This window comes from Saccostrea echinata, unplaced genomic scaffold, assembly GCF_033153115.1.
Source record: "Saccostrea echinata isolate AGI-Se365-2 ecotype Australia unplaced genomic scaffold, CSIRO_AGI_Sech_v1 ptg000029l, whole genome shotgun sequence".
Lineage (NCBI taxonomy): Eukaryota > Metazoa > Mollusca > Bivalvia > Ostreida > Ostreidae > Saccostrea > Saccostrea echinata.
Genome location: NW_026889778.1, coordinates 27,471,426 through 27,493,965, shown reverse-complemented (window position 1 = coordinate 27,493,965; position 22,540 = coordinate 27,471,426). Strand labels below are relative to the sequence as shown.

At 32.7% G+C, this 22,540-nt stretch overlaps 1 protein-coding gene across 1 annotated transcript; it reads right to left on the bottom strand.

The window, feature by feature from the left end:
- Positions 1–2,210: 2,210 nt before the first annotated feature.
- On the bottom strand, positions 2,211–3,894 carry LOC133195169 (uncharacterized). Its single transcript, XM_061331030.1, has 2 exons — positions 3,816–3,894; positions 2,211–3,472 (listed from the first exon to the last, which is right to left on the bottom strand). Exons 1-2 carry the CDS (start codon positions 3,892–3,894, stop codon positions 2,211–2,213), a joined length of 1,341 nt encoding a protein of 446 aa, XP_061187014.1.
- Between the last annotated feature and the right edge of the window lie 18,646 nt (positions 3,895–22,540).

Genomic DNA, 22,540 nt, shown 5'->3' with positions numbered 1-22,540 from the left:
TTTTTGCTGTAGTTTCTGGAGAGAAGCGTTAATATTCATCACGTTTTCTTCCTCTGCTACTGACACTTGATGAACTACAACTCAATATTTCTTTATCTACAATATCATTTAGCTTTTCAGTAAGCTCTTTTTCAAGTGTGTTTGCCAACTTTTGGTCGAACAAGCTTGGTTTCACCGGGATTTTTACAACCACCGTTTTCAAGAAACATAACATTTTAAGAAGAGAAGTTCCAGATGCCGTGTGCGTTATATATTATATACAATGGATAATTAGCTATGTGTTCACCCTCTACATTATTCAGTTGAGTACAAAATAGCCAAAGGCCACTTGTTTTCATGTACTAGTATGTACAATCAAAGAGCGATTTTTTTTTTTTCAATGGCAATAATCTCAGTGAACAACAAGATGTGTTTGTGAAACACTGATGTCCCCGTATGGCAAATTATAGCAAAGGCTAAAACTTCTCAAATGCAAATCAAATATGTTGGTACCCAAAGTAAGGTTTTGTCTCAAGGTATATACCTGTGAAATATGAAAGCCCTAGCAGCAAACATTGAATATATATGGAAAAGGTTAAAGTTTTTTCAAAAGTATGTCAAACATCAAGGTCAAGGTCAAATGGTCAAAATTAATGGTACCCCAAGGAAAGGCCTTCTCCGAAGAAAAACACAAGTGAAATATGAAAATCGATGCACCAATCGTTCAAAAATTATGACCAAGGTTAAAGTTTTTCAAAAGTAGGTCAAACTCCAAGGTCAAGGTCAATGAATTACAATTGTTGGTATCCAAAGAAAGGTCTTGTCACAAGGTTTACATGTACATATATGAAGTATGAAAGCCCAACCACAAACCGTTCAAAAGTTATGGCTAAGGGTAAAGTTTTCCAAAAGTAGGTCAAACTCCGAGGTCAAGGTCAAAAGGTCAAAGTTGTTGGTATCTAAAGAAAGGTCTTGCCTTAAGGATTACATATATGAAGTATGGAAGCTATAGCACCAATTGTTCAAAAGTTATTTCAAAAGTTAAAGTTTTCCAAAAGTAGGTCAAACTCCAAGATCAAGGTCAAAGGGTCAAAGTTGTTGGTTTCCGAAGAAGGGACTTGTCACAAGGATTACAAATGTGAAGTATGAAAGCCCTAGCACCAACCGTTCAAAAGTTATGGCCAAGGTCAAATTTTTCCAAAAGTAGGTCAAACTCCTAGGTCAAGGTCTAAGGGTCAAAGTTGTTGGTATCCGAAACAAAGCCTTGTCAAAAGGATTACATATGTGAAGTATGAAAGCCCTAGCTCCAACTGTTCAAAAGCTATGGCCAAGGTGAAAGTTTTCCAAAAGTAGGTCAAACTCCAAGGTCAAGGTCAAAAGTCAAAGTGTGGTACGCAAAGAAAGGTCTTGTCACAAGGAATACACATGTGAAATATGAAAGCCATAGCTCTAACCAATCGAAAGTTATGGGCAAAGTTAAAGTTTTTGCGGACAAACAGACAAACAGCTAGACAGACAGACAGACAGACAAACACGGACGGACAGGGCAAAAACTATATTCCCCCGAATCTTCAATACGGGGGCATAAAAAGAGATAAGGTTTTTTTTCAAACATAAACTTCGTCAAATTCATCACTCTTCAAACTTCTTTTGGGTAAAATTGTCAAATTTTCAACTCGTCATAATAACCAAGATTGCAGTTATGCATTTAAAACACTTTTAGGCTGGTCTTTCTCTATAAATCAAGAGCTCATGAAACATCTGTTATGTATCACCCACCTTTCAGCCCTGCTAAAACGAATAAATGATGATGTATTGTATATAACCCATGAAGCGCAGGGCAGCTTACAAAATTTGAAATAAACCATTCATCGAAATTCATTGCAGGAATCATTTTACTTAAAGCAGGCAAACGGTCTGCACAACTAAGGGAGTAGTCCCATTCTCTATCAAAAATAGACCAAGGCTTTAGAATATATCAAAATACTCTTGTGATTGAAAAGTCCTATTGACCTCTCAGTAAGGTATAAGGGTTAAGAATTACATTTACAACTTAAAATTTAAATTCAGTTTTAGTGAATAATATATGAACACTTCAATATTGAATTTGATTCAATATTTAAATGAAACCTGTAGAAAAGATGAAAAAATCTTGTAATGTTACACATTTTCTAACTTTAGCACAAAGTTGAGAAAAAAATGTTTTAACTTTCCTCTTTGTTGTAATTATTTCATTCAAATCTATTACGATGCAGAAGTAACGAGTTTCCCGAAAATCCATAGGCCTCATAATCTTTTGTTCCGGAAAACATCAGACCAAAGCCTCTTCCGTTAACGGTGGACACCGTAACTTCACCCTCGGTTACTGTAATAGACCTGACATTGAATGTATCATTTCCTGTTGAAATTGTCTCTTCAAATATTATAGCACTTTCTTGTATTGGTAAACCGTTTATCTGAACAGATCCTCGAAAGGAAGCATCAATCATAATAGAGACAAAATTGTTAACATATCCCGTTGGGACGACGATTTTATAGTAGTCAAGGTACTGGTGTATCCCAGGTACTATAGTCATTGAGGGATCTCCCATGTTAGAACTCTTAGAATTCAGTCCAAAGCTTGTAACTAAGATAGAATTTTCTGAAAGAATGAAACACGATTGGGTGCTTGATATATGTGTATCAAAAGTGCTGGTAACATCTAATGACAGTGTTTGGCTTACACCACCGATGGAATAAGTAACATTGGTGTTCTTCATGGCTGTTATTCGGATCTTTGTGTTTCGATCATCAGAATAAGGTGGAACAATATAAGTGTTATCAACGCTCTCGATTGGCGGTAATTGCTCAATAAGATGATCACAGGCACCGAAATTCTCCAATGTGTTGCAATCGTTACCGGAGAAGGTTGCTATGGGATCTGACGATTTAATCACTGTTCCAGTCAGATCTGTACTGTGGGCGATCTGGTACGTTTCAAAGATATCAAGTGTGAGATTAAATGTATCCCCGCTTCTGTAAATTTGGCCCCCAATGTTCAGAGGACTGTTGGTTTCCATTTTAAATGTTATTGATATAGTTGTGTTGTCAGAAACGGAGGCTACTGCCAATTGGCTATTCCAGCTGTTGGAGGGCGGGGTTGAAATTACTATATACTCAGTAGACAGCTGATGTAAAGGGATATGCGTAGTACTTCCAGTTGAATAACTTCCGTTATCGTGACTTATTACAAAAACATCATTAGAAGTTTCAAAAAGAATTGCTTTTTTCTCTTTTCTGAAACTTTCTAGTTCCATTGAACTCGGTAATATGACATGCTGATATGATAAAACATGAATAAATTGCCTGTCTATTTGGGATTTCAGTAATGGATTAAGATTTGGTGAAGTTGTTATATTCAAATCTGTGCCATTATCTGATGTAACATAGACTGACTTTGTAGTAGGCATGATGTTTTTCATGAATAACACCAGGAATGATTTTCCACGGCTCCCTGTTAAAGATTAAAAAATTCGTCCAATTCATCTTTTTTTTAATCTATATTCAATATTATATATCAAAATAGCTCATGGTGTTGTTTGTAAAATCATATTTATTGTAAAATAAAAATGTTTTTTTTTTCGCTTTTCTCCATGGAGGTTCATTTACATAACAAGAAAAGAAACTTATAGAAAAGTAACCAAGAAATTTGATATCATTTAAACAACTTTGGGTAAGTTTGGTGGTGGTTAATTTCATATTTGATGACAAATGTTATTTTGTAAATACATGTACGTGTCATGTGTGATTTTATATATAAAAAAATGATACATGCAGCTCTACGAACAGACACTGACCGATTGTTGTATTTTTGGCAAAAATTGGAGCAGGTGATGTTTCAGTTTTTATGGTAACTACGGCAGTTGTGGCACTCATTTTCGAATCATTACGTGCTTAAAAAAGAAAATATAAGAACTTTCTGAAGAAAGATGAGCAATTATAAAAGCATTAAAAATGTACGCATATCTTAATAACAAATTAATTACCTTGTTTCATTCTGAAATCCACAAAGCTTGTGTCTCTGATATCTTTTTTTTCATATTAATACATGTATTGGTACCGCAGTACATACAAGTAGCTCAGTAAAAAAATAATATCTAAATACCTTCAGATTTCTTGAGAATCATTAAAATGCTCAACACAGTGACAAATATCAAAAGTAACAGCAATATTAGAAGACCGTATTGCCATCGTTTGGGTTTTGATTCTTCAATATCAGGAATTATGACTTTCTCGGCCCGTATTTTGTACTTGAAAAAAGAACAAAAAATATTGATTTTTTTTATATACTAGTATACTAACTAATAGAAATACGAGTAATCAATGACAAAAGATTAACCATCTATGCCAAAATCACAGTGCCTTTATCCAGAACACAACTTAATTCAAGTTAAGATGCATTACCTTGACATTTTTTGAAGGTGAAAATCTTCGAATTGGAATACTGTACAACGCTGCTTTCTAGGAAAAGAGTAATAAAGATATGTAAAACATTAAAGGGAGGTAATATTTTTAATTTGTTTAGTAAAGAAAAGTTTTGTCTCTTTTCTGTAGAACTTCAATTAAATCAGCTTATTCGAGTTTAGGGAAAAAGTAGCACAAATAAGCATGTCGGTTTTTTTTTTTTTTCTAAAATTTAACATCAAATGAATGTATAATTTTAAGAATCCAAAACCTCGGAAAAAACAGATGAATTGCTGCATAATATTTGATAGTTAGATCGTTACCTTTTTATTATATAAGATATCCTTAATTCCCATCCTGAACCTAGAAAAGTTAACATTGATAAAAAAAAATGAATTAAATTGAAGCACTCATTTATATATTACTAAAATTTCCTTAATAATTTCACTAAAGACGGACGCAGGCGATCTCGGGGAATGTTGAATCAATAACTTTTTTAAAAAATATCGATATATATAACTCTTTATATTCTTATCTATGTTCAGTTTGGAAATAGTGCATTAATAATAATTTTAGACTGACCTTTAACCATAAATCAAGAGCTAATAAAACAACCTGATATGTGTCACCCACCTTTCAGACGTAAAGTAATAAATAGTAGCCTGCCGATCAAGCATTGGAGAGCTTATGGGATTTTAAAATAAAGGGAGAGTGTCATTAATGTTCGTTTAAGTAACACGTGCGACAAAAATAAATGATATACATAAGAACACTATGACATATACATATACATGCAAAATAATGTACGTGGGTTCAATTATTCATAAAAATAGGGATTATTCGTGCATAAGGTTTGATATTTACAAATATATGTGAACTTAACCCAAAGACATTTAATAATAGACCGTAGATTTCTATACACCCCTTACTAAAAAGTTCTACTGTGGTGCTAGAGGGATATCCCGTTGATATAAAATACGATTATTGAATTTGTACTTTGCATTACTCATCTATAATTAGTTCAAAATTTTTAACCTTTTATTTGAACAAGAAGAAAAATTAAATACTACATTTAGTGTATTTTGATTTAGGAGGAAAACTATCTCATTAGTAGTTTGTCTTTAAATGGCTGGCCCCTAAGCTGAAAAAAATACAGTAGATAAAGCCAAAATATCAAGCCAGTTATATGTTTAAAAAAGAAGAAGATTTTTAGTAACAGTTGAGATACAGTATCGCTAATCAATGTGAAAAAAAACAAATAAATAACTTCGATGCTTTTAAGCTAATCTCGTTAATGAACATGTGACAGATTCATGTTTCTTATTATTTCATTCATTAAAGATCCTTTGATTGTAGAAGGGTTTTTAAAAGTCCTTTCTCTTAAAATATCTCAAATGGTTTCAAATGCAGATGCCACCATTTAAAGTATATTAGACCTGAAATCGCTAAAAAAATATAGTTCCTCAATAACTTGGGAACTCTATGATTGCCGTCATCAAATTGCAATATTTACATCAGGGAAAAAGTATTTAATTGAACTTTTTAAAACGATTTATGGACTGCTTGGTTACAGCAAATTAGTCTGCCATAAGTATTAGTATAGTAAAAAGGACATTCATGTGGTTGTGGATGATAAAATTGTTAGAGTTTAGGTGTTACTAACATGTTTTGCAAATAAGAATAAGAATCCGTTCTATGCCGAAGTAAGATATTAGTGTCCCCCGCTTAGGGCAAAAAGAAGAGAATGCGCAGTTCGGTGGGGGGGGGGGGGGGTGTCACCACACTGCCCTCTGTATTTGAAGAATTATTAAATGTATAGTTACATGTATATTGAAACAAATTAAAAAAAACGCCAATATGGATATAAAGATTTGATTGCTTATTCTTTAATATATGTATAGAAGATTCTTTTTAATATACTATATACAGAATATTGATCACACTGTAATAATGATTTTATGAGTTTGTACACGCCATACATTGTAACTTTTTTTTCATTTCACATGTTTTATAGTATCATTTAGTAAATCCAAAAAAATAAATAAATAAAAAAAGCCTCTCGCTTGCTAAGTGAGCAACATACCACTAGACCACGGAGGCACTAGATTATATAACAAATTAAATACAAACATTAAGCCACATATAATTTTTATATTCACGTTTGATATTGTCAAAATTTTACACAATAAATGTTGTCTAATTTAGCTTTAAAGTTTACTAAACAGTTCTAATAGATGTAATTAGAATATAAAGTCCGCCGACAACCTGTATTATAGGTAATAACTCTCGACACGCCCCTGTGCTAAAAATAGTGCCAAGCGACTTTTAATACAATAAATAAATTAAAAATTGGGACACTTTGAGAGGGGCAAGAGAGGCCATAGGGAGTTATGGTATAAAATTTCATTGCAAAATTTAAAAGCTTCTTGAGATATACCCGGAAACGAAAGTGTTACACACAGACGGAATTTATGAATTTACGACCTTGAACTTTGACCTTTTGACCTCAAAATCAATAGGGGTCTTCCTTAGGTTACATGGAGTTCTAATGTAAAATTTCATTGCCAAAGCTCAAAGAATTCGCAAGATATCGCGCGGAAACGAAAGTGTTAAAACAGACAGAATTTATAAATTTATGACCTTGACCTTTGACCTTTTGACCTCAAAATGAATAAGGTTCTTTTTAGGCCATAGGGAGTTGCTTTGCAAAATTTCATTGCGAAAGCTCAAAGGGTTCTCGAGATATCGCGTGGAAACGAAAGTGTTACAGACAGACAGAAATACAGACAGACGGACGGACGGACAGACCGACCCAAATTAATATCCCTCACTTTTATTGAAAGCGGGGGACAAAAAAGTCAATGAATGACTCTTACAGAAATACTCAATTTCATAATTAATTTGATAACCAGTTTTTATGCTTATTATTCACTTTGATACCTATATTCCAGTACAGGTTTATTTTGCAATCTTCCACGAGCTATAAGTGTCGTCCAATTGACTAAAACATTCTCTAAGTGACGTAAAGCAAACAAATAAACAATTTCATAATGTTAAGTATCCTTGTTTCCTTAGAAGAATCAGCAGTATATATAAGGTCTAGATCTCTTTACAAATTTCATGCAACCATCTTATATTTAACTGACATGTGTGATTCAAACAGAGTAATCGACAAAAAAGTGAAGGCCAAATATTTTGGACGTGTTAGATAGGACTGATTGGTTGATTTATGTTGTTTTACGTCCCATTTGAGAACTCTTCACTCATAAAGAGACGTCACCATATACGAATTTCTTCACATTTAGACCTATACTCGGCACTCAGAGCCATTGAGCAGTGTTCCTTTTTGTGTCAACGCCTACCATGACACGGAACCTCGGTTTTTAAGGTCTCTTCCAAAAGACCCGTGACTTTCGCTACTAGTGTTGGGTGCTTGACGAAGGAACAGTCACAACCTGTGTTTACGTCTTCGAACGAGAATCGAACTCGGGCCTACAGATCACGAAGCGAATGCCCTACCATTAGGCTACAGTGATCGGCCTGTAACTTAGGACAGACTTTATTTTGTAAAATAGGACAAAATATATTTTGAACGTTGCATGTTAAGAATAGACATGTTTTAAAAAAAAGAATAACTAAGTATCTGTGCGATTCGGGACAGTTTTCTTGACTTAACGCCTGTAAAGAAAAAAACAGAACAAAAAAAAAAATGTAAAATGTAAAATGCCGTTTCAGATTAAACCAACTGAAGATTGTTGAATTGTCGGAAAATAAAAATAATATTTGGAACAGTGTTATAGCTATAGACTAAATTTTTAAGAATAACAATTCGAACTTAGATTATTTTTTTCGGTATTTGAATATCACATGTATAACAACCATTCAATATTAAGGCTGCTATTCATATCTGTCGACAGACCCAGTGTATCACTCCTAATAATCAACATAAAATGCTGGTGTGGACTACTTATACAAAAATATGAAATTTGTATTAAACAGAAGAAAATGAAATGCTAGGAGTAAGGCTCACAAAATGCCATATTTGGCTATGTAGAATTCAGTCATATTTTATCAGACATTGTGCTAGATATTAAAAAGCTCATCTTGATTAAAATCATTTGATGCCCAGTATATGTTTTATGATGTCAACATCAGGAAATGCTTCATTATTCCCAATTCATCAAAATTTCTTTTAAAACTTTCGATATGATATATTGTATTTCAAGATTTGGAATAGATTCAAACCTATTTAAAATTCAAAAGTAATAGAAATAGAACTGTAATTTAATGCTTTTGTTGCAGTGTTGTTTTTTTTAATGTAGGGCTGGGCTCACGTTAAAAAACTTTGTTTTATTGTGTTGAAATTAATACTTTCCCCCCGTGAAATTCATGGACATTGCACTTGTGCAAAACTCCTTCTGCAATATGTGGGTTTGAAAAGGATCTTATTTCATACGACACGAAAGCATGGCGTGTCTCATCGTCTCACGCCACCATCCGAAGTCTGCATAGAGCTCTCTCTTAAATACCCGTGCCTGCTTGATCACATGAGGTATTGTAACCTTTAATATATTACTGCTCTGATCTGAGCTGTCATATTAAATCAATAAAAATGAGTGTTTCCATTGCAATAGAAATAAACAATGTGAAGTAACTGCAACGTAAATTGCGATTATTTATATAAAAGTCGCAAAAAGGCCATTTTCAGACTTGTTCAATATTTTAATGATCTACGAAGTATTTCCTTTTCATTGAACCACGACAAGAATAGGAGAGGGTCGTCTATTTTGGATCTGGAGTCACTACTTTATCATAGTATTTGAAGTTGGACATAAAGTGTTAACTACCTTAAAAAGGGCCATTTTATGCATAAAGAGTACTTAGTTCTTGAAAATAAATCTAAATTTAAAAAAAATGATGAAGAATTGGAATCAATTATTTATTTTCTGATAAGAATATGAAAATGATAAATGCAGATGGCGAAAAAAAATCTTTTGAATTTTGAAGAAATGTAAACATGGAGAACCTGAATATCTAACAATATTATTTTGTTTACTCTATAATATTATTAGTTTTTGAGGTTCACTGCCTACATTGACTTCATTGTTATAATGAGACCAATGTATGACTTTTTATTTTGAATTTTAAAAAAGAGAAAGGGTACTTTGTGTCTTTTTATGGCAATGTGAATTTCTGAGAAATCAAAACTGCTTGGTTTAAGTTGACAATGCATTAAAATGCATTAAATATCAATTGGCTCATTGGTGACTGTATATCTATTTAAAATGACGTAATTTTCTTGCTGTTCAATGCATCAGTGCATTATGATGTCAGGAATCTCATCGTTATCCCCATAGATGAAGCTGTTATTTTTTAAAATCAAAATTTCAGCACAACCTCTGATCCAGAAGTGTCATTACGAGGGATTATCCAAAAGTATTGTCACAAACTGCTATAAAATCTTTAATAATCAAATGTCATCAGCAGTATTTGACATACTAATAACCCCTATCTATTTTGATTTTTGCCTTAAAATTTATTTCACTCAATTTATAGAATACTGTTTAAAATATTAAGAGAAAACACAAGGTTAGGTTTTGTTTATCGCCGCACGGGAAGAATGTGACTGACGATGTAATGACGTTATTTTTCGGCACTCATTGTCAGTTCATCCGAATATCATTTGAACCTGTCTCTTGCGTCCTTTTAGTAATCTTTACTTTAGTAAAAAATTAATTTGAACTTAGTCCAAATGTTATTTCTAACTTCATTCCTTTTTGTGTAGACCTTATGCATCATCAGATTCAAAATAAGTGACGACGAGAAACGTCATAACGACGTTTTTGCTCTGCGGCTATAGACGAAACCCAACATTCTTTTGTAAGTATTGCAGATACGAGGGTCGTTCAATAAATAATGCAATAGGTCATCAAAAAGTAAGAAACGTACGTAATGCATATTCTAAACTTTTTTCAATCACTCAAAGCATTCCCTGTTACCCTTTACACATGCCTTAAACCTTTGTATCCATGACCAGAAAACCTCAGCATACTCATCTTTAGGGATGCCCCAAAGACACTGATAAATATCACTTCCCATGGCATATCTAATATTGTACAATCTTCCTTTGTTTTCATGCGATTTTGGAATAAAAGGATTTCGCAATGGCTTAGAACTATGGGGGAATATGAGGAATGCCAAAGCTCTGTAAACTTTCTTTCTTCAAAATTTCACTTATTTCGCTGTGCTTATTTGAAGCAGCGTTGCAAGGTGCAGGAAAATTACCCTGGTGGCGGTATTTTGACTTCCTTTGAGGGAATCTGTTTACCTTTTCCTCAGTGCAATTTAAACATAAAAGTTACCATTGATAGTCTTTCCCTAGGGTAAATGTACATGTTTTACTGGACCTCTTGAAAACTAATAAAACATGCTTGGAGCCCTTGCTTCTCTTTACAATAATAAAAACGAAAGCTTTTAATTTTCTTTGATTTCACATTTTATTATTGATCTTCCATAAAAAGTGCACCCGTGATTCTTTAATCTTCAGGCAAATTTAACAAATCATCTATTTTGTTAAAATATTTGTTTTTAAATAGACCATTGGCATATTTAATGCGTGATTTCTCTTAGGCAATTTTAAGAGAATAAGACACCCATCTGATAGAAATATTGTTATTCATTTCCGTTGTCAAAATTCTATAAAATGTTGTTATAATGGAATGTTTAGTGTAATAGCAATATCTTTTAATGTAAATCTGACATTTTCAGATATCATGTTGCACATAGCATCGATAATTTTTGGTGTCCCTACAAATTTCAATAGACCAGTTTGACTGCAATATTTTAACTCTCCTTTTTTACTTTTGAATTTCTGAAAATCTATATAGCAATAAAGACTATTCTTTCCACATGTAAAAATCATATTTGTAACATTAGTTCTTCGGCGATTTAAATAAAGAAGCACAGTTTTCACATGCGCTCTCATTTTCATCGTCTTGGCAGAGATCATTTTAAACAGTATTCAGCTCAGTGTAGTGTCCATGCTCACTTTATATGTGAATTTCTATACAAGGACAATAGGAATAATCATGGGTTTTATGTGGTTAGAAGCTCTTTCATTTAACGTTTCAACTGTGAAAAAATAATATATTAAACAGATCTACATTTACTATGATATACTGTTTTTTGCATTATTTATTGACCGACCCTCGTATCTAAATGAAATTTAAGAGCAGAAGTCATAACTGATTGAGTTATTAATGAAAACTGTCCATTATTAAAGCTTTTATGACAGTTGTGACATTACTTTTAGATCAACCTTGGTAGAAAATTAAGGAACTGCGTCTGAAGATTATAAACATATTTTATTTTTGGATCGAAGTGTGTGCTCATATTTTCATTCTTTGCTGAAGGTACTCAAAATCACTTGTACATGTAGGTTTTTTTTCCTTCAAAATTCAAGTAATTGCAATTTCACACAGTTGGTTTTCCGAAATCTGGACTCCTAGAGGAAACTTTTTTTCAGGGAATGAAAGCACAGAGTCTCTCTTTATATCGATGTTGAAAATGGAACATAGGATGTCAGTCAATAAATTGATATTCCTACAGAGCCATTGTATGCATGAAGGGAACCTAGCTCTTTTTTGTATTTTTTTTTTTTTTTTTTTTTTTTTTTTTTGTATACATTGCCCGGTTTGTGTGTTTTTTCTTCGTGAGAGCGACCGTCATGGTAACTCAGTCGGTAGAGTGCTTGCTCCGTGAACGAAAGGTCGTGTGTTCGAATCTCGGCCGCGGATGGCCTAAGTCGATAAAAAATAGGAAGCAACTGTTCCTTCACCAAGCGCTACAAACTTTGAAGTGAAAGTTGCGGGTCCTTGTAATGAGACCTTATAAACAGAGGCCCGGTGTCAGGGTTGGCGTTGGCATGATAAAACTCCCCCACTGCTCAATGGCCCTGAGTGCCAAGTAAAGATCTAAATTTGAAGCCCTTCACCTTATATATAGCGACGTTTCTATATGAGTGAAAAATTTTCGAACGGGACGTAAAACAACATACAATCAATCAAAGAGTCTTTGTGAAAGCAAGGATTTGATGCTATCTTGCTTAAGTATTTTCTGTCCGGATTTTATAAGGAATAAGTGTTCTTCCTTGAAATATTTACTTAGCTAGTATTTTTTTTATGTATATGTCAGATAAATATTAAAACAGGTACAGGTAAATAGTTCAATCAAGTAAGAAATTTAAATTAAACCTACCTTCATGCTTCATAAAAAGACAACAAAATGCTCAACACAAATACATACACAAAAAGACCAAGAATATTAGAAGACTGTATAATTATCGTTTGGATATTGGTTCATATCAGAATCATGTACTTGACAAAAACATTTTCATTTGTTACGTGTATTCAACAGCGAAACAGTCCTTTACACAGCATATTAAACAAAATTACGATTGAGTTATCTTTAAAAAGCATTAGATAACAAAGGTGAGAATCTTTCAAGTCTTTCTGGTGAAAATGAAGATTGATTTATTGATTGTATGTTGTTTTACGTCTCATTCGAGAATTTTTCACTCATATAGAGACGTCACCATATACCGGTGAAGGGCTTCAAATTTTGACCTATACTCGGCACTCAGGACCATTGAGCAGTGAGGAATCTTTATCGTGCCAGCGCCTGCCGTGACACGGGGCCTCGGTTTTTAAGGTCTCATCCGAAGGACCCGCAACTTTCACTTCAAAGTGCCGAGCGCATGGCGAAGGAACGGTTGTTACCCATTTTTTATCGACTTAGGTCAGTCGCGGCCGAGATTCGAACTCACGACCTCCCGATCACGGAGTGAGCGCTCTACCGACTGAGCTACCGTGAACGGTTGAAAATGAAGAAATAAAACCTTAAATTAATTGGAATTGAATTTTTTAAATTGATTTCGACATACCTACACATTTCTTTTACAGAATCTTATTTTAGTGGACATACTTCAAGTTAATTGAAAAAAAAGTTACATGCTGTAATAAATATAAGCATATTTGAAGGTGAAATAAATTTTAAAATTAAATGTTGTTTTAAGTTAACCCTTAACGACGTTGATATTTATAGAAGATGGCTACCTAAATACATATTTCAAATTATTACCTTTTTCTTTCAAGGGATCTCTTTGATCTCCATCTTCAACCTAGATGTGTTAAAGTAAAAGGAATGCAATAAATTGAGCAACCATAAACATTTGTACTTGTACCTGATGTTAGAAATTCCTCAACTGCTTATCTACAGCTGGAGCACGTGAGACTGAGGAACGTGAACCTTTTTTATATTAAAATTCTGTAATGCACCAAGTCTTTAAAGCAAAGAAAAGGTTCTTTTTATCTTGATGGAGTGTAATACCAATGTATTCTTCAAAATTCTAAACAAGATACTCTACTTGTATAATGTATGCCTTTCTCGAGCGTGCAAATTTCTCCTGTCAAAATCTGCACAATGAAAAAGTAGTAAATGCACTCATTTAAATCAATTCCTGTGAAATGATCGATTGTTATTTCAAAGGTATATTAAAAGATTGTTTATCAGGTATCCAAGTAAGTATACCTTGAACTGAAAACAATTATATCTACATGCTGAATAAAGACCGGACCTATATAAATCAGATCTTTTCAGCATGTTTCCATCAATAATAATTTCAAGTCCTGCGCTTCTTCTATGAATAATGAGAACACAATACAGTCTAAATTTTATCATCTGGCTTTCTCATTTTTGATTATTATCGTGGGTTCTAAAAGACATTGATAACTAGTTTAATTGATAAAGTAACAAACAACATTCAGGCAATAGACTACTCAGGTGGAAATTAAATAGTTAGGTGCTGATTTTATGTTCGCGTTATTCTTTGATTATAATTGATGATATACACCGATGATACTTAATATTTAATTCTTAAAGTTTATTTGCTAAAGTATTTGCCTTAATTCAAATGAGATAAAGCTATCACTTTGACTGGGTTTATCTCGATTTCTTCTTCCTCTTTATGTCTTGTAGATTCAATTTTATGTATCCAAACGAGGTTACATTTATATGTAATACTTTTTCTAAAAGACATGATACGAAATGGAATTACATGTACATAAACCGTTCGAAGAAATTTATTTTTATGAACATTAAGTTTAAAATTTATCAAATAGATATGATTTTCAAAACAAAGTACACAATTTTTTAGCTTTTGAAAACTTCAAATACAACAACTGATCTGAGCAAAGTGTAAACTTTTTTCTCTCTTATCAAATGATCAAAACCAAAACGTTTGTTTTATCATGTTAAATTTGTTTATGTCTACTTCAACATATGTGAAATTAAAATGAAAATTAAATATGCAAAGCATTTAAACATAACTAATATGAAACACATAAAAATAACTAACATTTTCTAATAACGTAAGGAATTGGGTTAGTCAATGTATATTTTAATTCAATTGTTTATCTTCATTTGGTAATATCATCTGATATCATCTAGATGTGTTAAATAAATGTAAAAGGAATGCAAGAAACTGAGCACCCATTTTCACATATGCATATACATAATAATAGATGATATTAAAATTTCCCGAACTGCTTACCTACATCTGACGCAGACACCAGGGAACTCTGAATCGATAATTTTTTAATGTTGTTTGCCTTTCTTTTGCGTGCAAGTTCTGTTTCTCCTGTTAAAATATACACAATGATAAAGTGAATGCACTCATTTAATCAACAGCCGGACCTTCTTTTCTACTTATATCTTTGATCAATTTATTAACTTGTGTTTTATATTCAAGACACTCTAAAAATGACGTATCAAACCAGTGTCCCTTCCTTTTATGTATAGAGAAATTGAATTTTAATATTTTATTATCCGCCCCTCTGCTCCCATTATTACGAGTACCAGGATTTTTACGAAGACTGAGTTTTTTTTATATTCATCAACAGAGATGAGGAAATAAATATAAAATCTCTGCGACTGTTTGGGACATTGTTTGCATCGCATCATGTGTATCCATAAAGATTAATATCTTTTCTTTCCACAAATCTATCAATTCCATATGTTTAAGAATTTATTTTAAAATCTCTTTTAAAATCTTTAAACTTATACCATTGTTAATTTTTTTCAATACATAGTTTCCACATTAAAGGATATCACTTGCGTTAATATTGGTTGATTTATTTATAATAAATTTTTCATTCCTTGGAGTCGCCCGTGTGGCGCGGTGGTTAGAGCCTTAGCTCTAGAGTCGCGGAGTAAGGAATTGATCCTTAAGTCGCGGGTTCGAATCCTACTGTGGGACGTGGAGACCGGTCCTTCGGATGAGACCGTATAAATCAAGGTCCCGTGTCGCAGTAGGTGCTGGCACGAAAAAGATCCCTCGCTGCTCAATGGCCCTAAGTGCCGAGTATAGGTCAAAATTTGCAGCTCTCCACTGGCAAATGATGGCATCTCCATATTAGTGAAAAATTCTCGAGAGGGACGTTAAACAATAAACAAACAAACAAACAAATCATTCCTTGGAAAATATGACACCTAAGGTTTCTTTGTTTGGTGCATTAATATTGATTAGCCTATATGCAGTATCATTAATATAATATTAATCATTAGTTTCCTGTCATCATTGCTCTATTTAACCCTTTTCTGAATAAAACTGACAGGCTTTTGCTTAATGTAAAGTCAGAGAAGCGATGAATAAATTTCCATTCCAAGCACAATCATATTGAAAATATTTTTTTTAATTTCCAACAATATGCGCATGCATTTATTGAAATAAAACTACATCATTTTTATCATAAAACTAGCTTTAAAATTTATCTCTTTTCCTTGGTATTTAAACCTGCTGTACTTATTGAATTAGATTTTAATAAAAGCATAGTATTTGATCTAAATTAAATAATATAAATAAATAAGTATTCGTATACCTCAATACCTATGAGACAATCCAAAGAAGTGTTGACTCTTAATTTAAGTCCTTTTTAAGAAAAGCTGTCGATAGGAATGTCACGTACTGAAAATCTTTCCATATGACTTAAGCTAGCACTGTTTGTCTGACTTTCAAACTTTTGGGATTTTGTTTTTTTTGTTTTTTTTTGTTTTTGTTTTTTTTTTTCTCGAACAAATCGAAAGTATATAAGATGCTTCTGTGAACTATACATCTTTGGACATGGACTTTGTGTCGTATCTCCCGGGGAATGTCCCTCCGTCTTGCAGACATTACATCTAGGTTGGTTAGGACAATTTCACCTATAGTGGGACACTTCTCAGTAATTTGTACATAGGGGTGTGCTCTTATTAGAAGGCTATGAGTAGTGATGTATGAAGCATTGCCAGCAAGCATATCTATAGGTTCAGGGTAGGATTTTATTTGTTTTCTGGAAGCGGACGCACGTTATGAATTGATTTCCATTCAAAATATCCGTCATTTTTATTATGTATCATGATGTCAAATTAAATCAAATTGTTTTATAATTCATCATCATCCACATACATTGGGACCCCTTTGACAGTGATTTTTTGTACCTGCTCAGATAGATTCTTGATTCCTGCGGAGAAAGGTTTGTTGTAATAAGCACTGATGTGTCTGTTTCCTACATCAAATTCTCCATGTTGAAGTTTTGATCTGCTCTCTGTGGATTTGAGAAAAACTCTACAAAGGTGTATGTCTTCTGGAATACATAGAATATCTGACACCGTTTTACTTACTTCAACAGATATTTCATATTCTGTAAGACGGTTAGCATCATTAATTATGTTCCTTTAGAATTCCTAACCCTTGAAATAAATAGGCTTGCATGAATGGGTATACCTGTAAGCTGCGAAACAAAATGAAACGAAACCTAACAAAACCAAATAAAAATGAAACGAAACGAATTCAAACAAAATGAAACCTAAATTGAAACCAAATGAAATGAAAAAGAATAGATCATGAACGGCCTGGGAATGTAACTTATCCTTAGCTATCTAGCACTATGTAGCAATCTTGGAAGCATCCCTGGATTGTTTGGAGGGGGGGGGGGGGTTATTATCCGCTAATTTGCCGAAACTATAACACAATAACTTAATTAACTAGTGTATATTCTATAAATATTCATTTACTTGTATTCTATATATTTTTTTTTTATTTTGCAATTTGGTTTCACATTTTGTGACAAGAGGTAGTCCATGTAGGCATACTTTTGTTAAATGTTGATGAATATAAATATTATACTATCAGAATTCCAGAAAATAGAATTATATAACAATTTTAGAAGAAAACGAGGTTCCTTAGGTGTAATATTGCTTAGAAAGCAATTAAAATTATCAATCATATAGATTTCTAAATAGAAACTGCATAGAGATAGGCAGTAATTTAGTAATTATTAATTTTGTATTGATTTTGATCGCGATCGATATAATTTCAATTGGAACTTGCACCAATTTGAAAATTAGCCAATTTCTTCAGTTTTACAATTTCTTTTCAATTTCATTTCAAAATATGATTATGTATTATGTCTTTCTTATTCGAAACTGGCTTTTTGAAAAGAAAAAAAAATAGCCATAGGTTTCAAAAATATTATCAAATTCTGTGTTTTATCTTCGTAAAAAACAATTATAAAAAAATTGAAATTCCTATCTGACTTTTCTGGACATGTTCTGTTAGATATTTATAGTGTGCATTTATTGATGGCAAATTTTGAATCTAAAACATCTTATTTGCGAATAAATCAATTTTACATCTTCTCTGAAAAAATACAAAAAAAAATCCTATTAAATAATAAAGAGCTAAGATCAATCTATTCATGCTGAAACCATATTTCAAAAGAGATGTATTGAAGATCCATTAATTAAACTTTGGTGTAGCATTCCTCCTAAATGCATTAATATAGAAAATATTGGTCTATTAACTTTTCTCTATCTATTTCCTCGCTTTATATGGTGGGTTTCAATAATGATAAATACAATGAAAATGAAATAATAGTAATAACATTTTGAAAGTCTATTCAAATCCCAGGCACTTGGTATTGCTTTTGAAAGCGGGATTGGAGGGAGAAGACAAGAAAACTGACAACATACTGAAAAATCTGTGACAAAATAAAACCAACATTTCGAATAAAAAATCTTTGAATACAATATCATATCAGGATTTGACTATGCTACAGCAAAAAGAGTGTGTGATAGGGAAAAAAAGGAGGGTGGGTGGGAGTCGTTTACATACTAAATCAATAGTAAATATGTAAAGACTACTTGCCTGAATTATATGAAGTTTTTCACAATAATACAACGTATATTTACCATCCAAGAAATTTTATTTTAATAACCCCATTATTTAAAAAAAATCATTTTATATCACTTTTAAGATGCTTCTGGCTGAATGTGCAGTGTATATATAAGACCTGTGCTTAAACTTTTCCAGTCACCCGGGATAGGTAGCTGATTTAATTATCATATTTGAAAGTTAAAGAGTAAAGCCGTAGTTGCATTTCAGAGCGTAAAATGTACCGATTTTTTATCAACGGTAGTTGGAGTGCCTAAACCTTTTGTAAAGCAGTTACTTATGAAGTCAAAATTAAGATTTGTAATTAATTTATCGTAAGAAATGACAATTTCAAAGTGTTGAAAAGTCAAAATCTAAACGTTGTTGATTTTGCAGAGGGGGAGTGGGGTTGATTCAAATTGTGATTAAAAATTTATTTTTGATTGAAACTTCTTGAATGTAGTTTCTCCATCAGAACAGCTATTAATTTTAGGAATAAATTAAAGGTATGGGCAAAAAGAGTAGATAACCTGTATTTCCTAGCAATGTATCTTTGTTTATCAGGAATTTTATGAAGTTTTTGAGTCAAGTAAACAATGTAGCTACGGTAGTTCCAATTTTCCTCAGGCTACTCGAACTATCCTCTGAGTATTAGAATTACATACTAAATAGGAATAAATTAAAGGTATGGGCAAAAAGAGTAGACAACCTGTATTTCCTAGCAATGTGTCTTTGTTTATCAGGAATTTTATGAAGTTTTTGAGTCAAGTAAACAATGCAGCTACGGTAGTTCCAATTTTCCTCAGGCTACTCGAATATTAAGATTTACACAACTGTAGTACACGTCGTAAGTTATTCTTCACAGCAGTAAATGTTTTGGTGTTCAGTAAGGATAGAGTACTTGGTTGAACATTTACTCGATCCTGCAATTTATCTTTGTAAGGTTTTCTAATCCTGTAAAGGTACGGAAATTAGACTCACTTTCATTGACTGGAATGTTTAAAGATTTTTAAACTAAAAGGTGGATTTAAAAAATCATCTTTTGAGAGGAAAATTTGAGAATAGGTTGCATTACCAGATGTGTAATTCTAATACTCAGTAATGATAATGAGGCTTAAAACAGCTTCTGTATTGTTTACAAGTTATATCAGCTGAAACCAAAAAATATTTTTATGTAATCTTTCTAATTATTTCATCACTTCCGGTATACTGAAAACGGAAGGAGGATAGTTCGCATTTTGCCCTTTAACTTTTCTAATGCGATTCATTGATAAAGATTTGAAACGCTTAATCCATTCTGACATAGTATAAACGTCTTCCTCTTCATATTCATCCTCTAGCATACACCCAGACAGAATTCATGATAGAAATGAAGTTCTGTCGCCATTTGAAAGATGTGGGTTCCTTCCCTTAAATCAAGACCTTTGAAATAATAGATCTTAGGTCGTCATTTTTCATTATACTTTCATAACCACAATCACATAAACTAATATGTATTCTTGTGCTGAAGAATCCAAATATGACCTTGCTTTAGCTTCTTCGAATAATCCATATAAATGTTTCAAGGGCACAGAGTAAAGTTAAGTGCAAATCTAATGTAAACCTAATTGTTTATTGACGAAAGATAATAGCGAATCAAATATAACATCGTATATATTTGGCTTATTGTATGAAAGATAATTCAGTGCACACTCTGACAAGAAAAGTATATTTGATAGCAATGTAAGATACATGCACCGCGGTGTAATAGTTAAGAGTAATTTTAAGAAAAGAAATGGAAATATGAAAAAAGAATAATAGGACTGTACATTCTTGTGATATGGATTTTCAATTACTTAATGTGGAGGACTGTACACCAATATCAAAAAAAATATTTGGTTGTGTGTATATGTCGCTTTGATTAATTTCTCTTTTATATTTTATCATTACTGTTCTGATATATTCACAATACCTCAGAACTGTCAATGCAATTGGTGTGATGTTTTGAAGCTTACACAAGACCATAACCTTGGTTTATTAGTGATTTTTTTTCTCAAATTATCAAGTGTGCAAAATAGGTCACTACAAATCTAAAATATGATACTCACAATTTGAGGATTTGTGTGTGAAGCATCTCTTTAAACATCTTTTGCATCATTTTCTACTGCGTTGTCCTTCCAGGCAGTGGGATTCAGCCAAGAGTGTCGTCATAAGTGTAAGAAGCTCATATTATTACTGTAGATCACTTAATTTAATATGTGACACCTTATTTCGCGATATTGTTACATGTATTTGGTATTTATAAGCGAGATAAAATTTTCAAGAATAACGGACATTGTTTTATATCATCTTTAATACATGTAATAGCAATATATGCGATAGTGAAATTTTCGCATGCTGACAATTTTGCATAATAAAAGATTAAGTTCTCGCAAATAAAAAGTGATTTATAGTATTTAAATTAATTGGATTCACTCCTAAGCATAATGGCATCATGTATTACTTCGTGTGAAGATCAATTTTTACAACTTATTCTCGATGGCGGAAAAAAGGGATGCTAGTATTTGCAAAACAAAAACCAGAACCACAAGAAAGAACTAATGTCGACCGACATTCTGATAAAATTCAAGGAGAATTACTATAAGGTGCTGGATAACGTATTTTTCGTGTGCCTTGTGGATTATCTAGTTCTACATTGTAGTGAATCATCAAATGTTTGCTTCTATGATAGCAAATGCAGATGCTTATCAAGGAACAAAAATTGCAAAAACTAAACAAAAATGTGTACAGAAGAGGGAACTTGATCATCAACCAGCAAATGTCCCCGATATCTTGTACAGACAAAAAAAAATACATTTCTTTTCAGCAATAAATATTCAAAATCTGCGTTGGTTTATCAGTCTAGTTATTTATAAAACCCATTACCTTACACTTAGCAAGAAAAATTTTGTTATCCGCACTAAGCTATGTTTATTGTATTCTTTGCATATTTCTGGAGCGGAAGAGTTTCTCCTTCTTCCAACAGTAATGGTTTTGGTAGACTTCTTAAAGTTCATGGCCATTGGTCTAATGATACATGTATCGCAAAGGATGGGTATATTGAATATACAGTGTGGTACTCTTAGAAACTTTTTGAACTAAGAATCTGGATTCATTGACACAACTCCCAACCTTTCAATCTCAAAAACAAGAAATAAACGCCATGTGTAAATATATAATGTATATATAATAGTGTGTAGTGAAATTCACTTTTACAAGGATACCACTTCCGCCCTAGCCCGGGGTTGAACTCTCAATTCCCTACGGAATGTGTCTCCTAGCAGTTCAGGAACAGCTCGGCCATCTAGGCAAGTCTAAAATCTTGCTTTCGATGCCGATGGAATTCTCGCGGCGCTGTCCTACACTACACCGTCATTGAGAATTGAAGTGATATACAGTTATTTGGACATTAGTTTTATTAGAGGATCGTTACCGATACGCATTGTAATGAATTAATTTAATTTATTAAGCAAATTTTACAAAAACTCTTAAACTAACATATCTGCCCTAAGTGAAGAAATATTGATATAGAAAGCACAAAAAATTAAACTTTCACAAGGATACCCACTTCCGCCCCAGCCCGGGTTTGAAATTTCGACCTACGGAATCTGTCTCCTAGCAGTACAGGAACAGCGCGCTAGACCGCTCGGCCACCTATGTAAGTCTAGAAACTTGCTTTCGATGCCGATGGAATTCTTGCGGCGCTGTCCTACACTACACGGTCATCGAGAATGGGAGTGAGATACAGTTATTTAGTTTCATTAGAGGATCGTTACCGATACACATTGTAATGAACTAATTTGATTTGATTATATATATATATAATAAGAAGAAATTATTTATATTCACTAG